The 5,500-nt window shown below is 52.1% G+C and overlaps 1 protein-coding gene across 6 annotated transcripts in view; it reads right to left on the reverse strand.

The window, feature by feature from the left end:
* Positions 1-1,539: 1,539 nt before the first annotated feature.
* The window catches only part of ANKRD35 (ankyrin repeat domain 35), a 67,305-nt gene continuing 63,344 nt past the window's right edge, over positions 1,540-5,500 (reverse strand). For 2 of the 6 annotated variants that reach the window (XM_089663887.1, XM_089663889.1), the window contains exon 13: positions 1,540-3,842. In XM_089663887.1, the coding sequence (XP_089520013.1) occupies positions 3,771-3,842 (72 nt within the window). In that variant the 3' untranslated portion in view covers positions 1,540-3,770. The remainder of the gene's footprint in view (positions 3,843-5,500) is intronic. The other 4 variants (XR_016308784.1, XR_016308785.1, XR_016308786.1 and 1 more) reach the window with 4 other exon arrangements.

Raw genomic sequence — 5,500 nt, forward strand, 5'->3', positions numbered from 1 at the left:
AGGGAAGGGGAGAGGTCTGGGAGCTCATGCGGTGGGGGAAGGGGAGAGGTCTGGGAGCTCGCGCGGTGGGGGGAGAGGTCTGGGAGCTCGCGCGGAGGGCGTTACGAAGAGGCCCCAAAACGCAGTAAGAACCGTTTTCATGAGAAATAGATTGCGGGGGCCGTTCAGTGGTGGGCGTGTGTGGAGTGTTGGAGGGCGAGGATATCGTTTTGCGTCCCTTTAAGGCTGGAGCTCCGCCTTTCCGCGTGTGTTTTTGCATTTCCACGCATTGCCGTCTTATCAATCGATGAGTCAGAAAACGGGCGCAAACCTCGACGCTAACGTTTCACACAGTGGCTGTGTGTATTGGGGGCGCTGGGGGGCTCATTCACACAGCGCTTGTTCCCAGGCATACGATGCGTCGGCAGGCAGAGTGAACGCGCGCTCTCATTGGCTGCTGAAACTCCCTGCGACTCTCAATTTTTCATTTCCTTCATTTTTTTTTTTTTTTTTTCAAGTTTGTTGCGCCGCGGCGTGTTGTGACGCATTGATGAAAGTTGTTTACAGACGTGTGCAGAAGAAAAAAAATGTATTTCGATTTACTATTTAAATAATTTTTAGTTCCGTTTTTGGAATCTGTTTAGTTTTTATTCATGTTTCAAATTTTGATTTGACCGAATTTGGAAAATTCGAATCCGTTTTCGAATTGGCATTCGCAAGACGGTTCTGTTCTTTCTATTTTATTCTATCCTATTTTTTTCTAATCTATTGTATTCAAATTTAAACTCCTTTATCCTCTTCCTCCTCCCTCTCCCCTCCTCCCTCTCCCCTCCTCCCTCTCCCTCCTCCCTCCTCCCTCCTCCCTCTTCCCTCCTCCCTCTTCCCTCTTCCCTCTTCCCTCTTCCCTCCTCCCTCCTCCCTCTTTCCTCTTCCCTCCTCCTCCCTCTTCCCTCCTCCTCCCTCTTCCCTCCTCCCCCCTCTTCCCTCCTCCCCCCTCTTCCCTCCTCCCCCCTCTTCCCTCCTCCCCCCTCTTCCCTCCTCCCCCCTCTTCCCTCCTCCCCCCTCTTCCCTCCTCCCCCCTCTTCCCTCCTCTTTCCTCTCCCCTCCTTCCTCTTCCCTCCTTCCTCTTCCCTCCTTCCTCTTTCCTCTTCCCTCTTTCCTCCTCCCTCTTTCCTCCTCCCTCTTTCCTCCTCCCTCTTTCCTCCTTTTTTTTTTTTTTTTTTTGGTCTTGATTCTTTGCACTGAGCTGACAGCCGCACGCTCTGCTCTGCGATTTTCACCCAGGCCGGCTCTCGTCAGCTGATCTCAGGGTGGCTCTGGGGGCCCTTCTCGCCATTACAAAACCGATGTAATATCGGGTAGAATACGGCAGATTGTACAATCCGATTGTAACCCACGCAGCGACTCTACATGTGATTTACAGCTGATTTTAATTAAAAGAACGTGTTCCCCCCCCCCCCCCCCCCAACAATCAAATGATCCAACCACCCCACATACATGGGCGGACCAAAGACCGGGTTATCTGCAGAAAAAAAAAAAAATCAGAGCAGAGTCGGAATGTTTTTGTTTTTATAAATTACACGTAAAGTTTTGTTTTTTATTTATGTACTTTTTTTTTTTTTTTATGGAATAAGATACAAACATCGATAAGTTATCCTCGTATCAATTATACACATGATAAGAAAATCGAATAATTAAAATCGATCTGTAGTGTCTGTATTTACAGATTATGGACAGACCGTACGTAAGGCACATTAACTGGGCGGGGCTTAAAGGGACTGTCCACCTTCTGACGGTCTTGTACACGACGACCTGCGACTTCTCATTTTTTGGTTTATTTATGGATTTCTCGAATGAGATGGAAGCTTTTGATTGTTTTTTTGTCCTGGGAGGGGCCTCCCGTTCTCCCGTGATGTCCTGGGAGGGGCCTCCGTTCTCCCGTGATGTCCTGGGAGGGGCCTCCGTTCTCCCGTGATGTCCTGGGAGGGGCCTCCGTTCTCCCATGATGTCCTGGGAGGGGCCTCCGTTCCCCCGTGCCTGTCTGTAGAGGATTTTGGTATAGCTAGAGTGCATTGAGTAACAGCCACACCCCTCATTAGCACTCCTCCTGGCAGAGCTGAGTAACAGCCACACCCCTTTGGCACTCCTCCTGGCAGAGCTGAGTAACAGCCACACCCCTTTGGCACTCCTCCTAGCAGAGCTGAGTAACAGCCACACCCCTTTGGCACTCCTCCTGGCAGAGCTGAGTAACAGCCACACCCCTTTGGCACTCCTCCTGGCAGAGCTGAGTAACAGCCACACCCCTTTGGCACTCCTCCTGGCAGAGCTTAGTAATAGCCACACCCCTTTGGCACTCCTCCTGGCAGAGCTGAGTAACAGCCACATCCCTTTGGCACTCCTCCTGGAAGATCTGAGTAACAGCCACACCCCTTTGGCACTCTTCCTGGCAGAGCTGAGTAACAGCCACGCCCCTTTGGCACTCCTTCTGGCAGAGCTGAGTAACAGCCATGCCCCTTTAGCACTCCTGGCAGAGCTGAGTAACAGCCACACCCCTTTGGAACTCCTTGTAGACCTGAGTAACAGTCACACCCCTTTGGAACTCTTCCTGGCAGAGCTGAGTAACAGCCACACCTCTTTAGCACTCCTGGCAGAGCTGAGTAACAGGCACACCCCTTTGGAACTCTTCCTGGCAGAGCTGAGTAACAGCCACACCTCTTTAGCACTCCTGGCAGAGCTGAGTAACAGGCACACCCCTTTGGCACTCCTGGCAGAGCTGAGTAACAGCCACACCCCTATGGCACTCCCTTTGGCAAAGTTGAGTAACCCTTTAGCACTCCTCCCCCTCCAGGTCACTGTGCTTTTATTGTTGACTAACAGCCACACCCCCTAAATCAACATCAAATTGATCCCATCGATTAAAAAATTGAAGGAATGCTTTTGAAATGACCAACTTGGAGCAAACTTCTTCTAGTGTATGGAGGTGTCCTTGCCATTTCCTGCAGCCCCTCCCCCTTTTCCCACTCTCTGTTCTTCCCTCTACAGTGCTCTCTCCTGTCAGAGCTGAGTAAAAGCCACACCCCCTATAACTCCTCCCCCTCCAGTCCTCTATGGTGGCACAGTAACAGCCACACCCCCTAGCACTCCTCCTCCTTCAATGCTGGCATAGCAGAGTAACAGCCACACCCCTTAGCCTTCCAATCCAGAGTCCTCTCTTCCCCAGCCTGACTGTCCTCAGCTCTCTCCCCTTCTATTCACTGGATTCCTTTTTTCTTTTTTTTTTAGCCATTATCTAGAGCCGTCTGCTGTTTTCTGGAACCAATGTGCAGTCCCTCCCAGCAGCCACGATCTGCCTGCATTGTATAGAGAAGCACAGGGACCCAGTGAGGACTTTTACGGTTTAAGGTTTCTTGCTGCAGAATTTCCCATGCGGGGACGAGTGGGGGGAGGGGAACATGTCCCCAATCCTTCTAAATTCAGACACCATCTGACACTTGGAATTTCACGGCAAAAATGAATCGCCGGCATAACCTGACCGGCAAAAAAAAAAAAAAGTCGGAGGACCTCTTTAAACTGTGAATCCCGCCGGCTATTCCCTGATTTTAGCGCGTTCCCCAAAAATGGCGCGTGTGAATTCTCCAGTCCTTTTCCACTGGGAGGAGCAGCTTGGTGGAATGCGGTCATGGCAGTCGCTGACCGCATGGGGCGAGAAGGCAAGAAGGTGTTTTTTTGGATTTTTTTTTTTGTGCCCTTTTTGTAGTGCAGTTCCTGGGGGGGGGGGGTGTCTCCCGGTTTTAGTAAACAACGTCGTTCTGCATCTTCAGGATCCAGTGTAACGTCAGGTGGACGTCTTCATCCATGTAGCCCTGCAGGAAAGACACGTAGGCACATGTTAGATTGCAAGCTCCTCGGTACACCGACCAGACATTACCTCCATCCCGCCTCAAGACCCAACCCCAATTTTGAATAGGAGGAAGAAAAAATTCTTATAGGTTATCATTTCCATAGGGGACCCCATTGAAGACTTTTTTTTTTTTTCCCTCACTTCCTGTCTCTGTGACACCCACACAAACAAATGGGGGAGTGATTGTCACCAGGATAGGAAGTCCCAGATGGCAAGACGAACATTGTCATGAGTTCTGACGACTAAAAATGAGTTTTTGTCTGTGAACCCGTTAGAGGTTTCCTCTTAAGATCCCATACAGCTGTGACCCCACTGGGGAGATTTTTTTTTTCCTCACTTCCTGTCCCTGTGACACCCATACAAGAAATGAGGGAGTAGTTGTCACAGGGACAGGAAGATATAATGGCAATAAAAACATTGTCAGGAGTTCCGGACTCTTCCTGGCTGTACAAAAAATGACTTTCTTTGTGAACCTACTGGAAGAATTTCGAGGGGGAATCCTCCCCAATAATGATGCAGAGAGCAATAAAGACCCAACAGAGGTTCAGGCACTTCTACAAATAAATGACACAATGATACCAAAACATTTCAGGAAGCAACAGAACCGCGTAACTGAAGAAAACCTGCCCTAAGGGAGAAATGTTGGCTGAGTTTTCTGACCTCCCTGACCTATGAAAATGCTAATTGCCTGGCTGAATCCGCCATTGATTTCCTCAACCTGGAAGAATAATCCTGCTTATGGCAGGCCGGCGGCTCCCATTAGACTAGCATGACAGCTAGGCAAACTGCATTTTCAGCAAAAGCAACCTCCACACCTTTCCCTCTGTGCAGGAGCTTCCTGTAATACAGACCGGTCCCTGCTCCTCACTCTCCTTGTGAAGGGTGACTGGTCTTGTCTCCGCCCCCTCCTGTAGTTGTCTACAGGCAGCTTGTAGCAGGGGAAGCTGCTGGGCCCCTCCCACAGATCTTTCCTTCTTTCCTTCTTTCTTTCCTTTTCCTTCGTTTTCTTCTTTCCTTTTCTTTCCCCTCTCTCTCTCTCCCCCTCTCTCTCCTCCCCCCTCTCTCTCCCCCTCTCTCTCCTCCCCACCCCCCCTCTCTCTCCCCCCTCTCTCCCCCCCTCTCTCCCCCCTCCTCTCTCCCCCCTCCTCTCTCCCCCCTCCTCTCTCCCCCCTCCCCCTCTCTCCCCTCCCCCCCTCTCCCCCCTCTCTCTCCCCCTCCCCCCCTCTCTCTTCCCCCCTCCCCCTCTCTCTTCCCCCCTCCCTCTCTTCCCCCCTCCCTCTCTCCCCCCTCTCCCTCTCTCCCCGCTCTCCCTCTCTCCCGCTCTCCCTCTCTCCCCCCTCTCTCCCTCTCTCCCCCTCTCTCCCTCCCCCATCTCTCCCTCCCTCTCTCTCTCTCCCCCGCCCTCTCTCTCCCCCCTCTCTCTCCCCTCTCTCCCCTCCCCCTCTCTCCCCTCCCCCTCTCTCCCCTCCCCCTCTCTCCCCCTCTCTCTCCCCCTCCCCCCTCTCTCTTCCCCCCTCCCCCTCTCTCTCTCCCCTCTCTCCCTCCCCCCCTCTCCCTCTCTCCCCCGCTCTCCCTCTCTCCCCCTCCCCTATCTCTCCTCCCTCTCTCTCTCTCCCCCGC

Source organism: Staurois parvus, unplaced genomic scaffold, assembly GCF_062004578.1.
Source record: "Staurois parvus isolate SC_StPar_1 unplaced genomic scaffold, SC_StPar_1.0 ptg001796l, whole genome shotgun sequence".
In the NCBI taxonomy this organism is placed as follows: Eukaryota; Metazoa; Chordata; class Amphibia; order Anura; family Ranidae; genus Staurois; species Staurois parvus.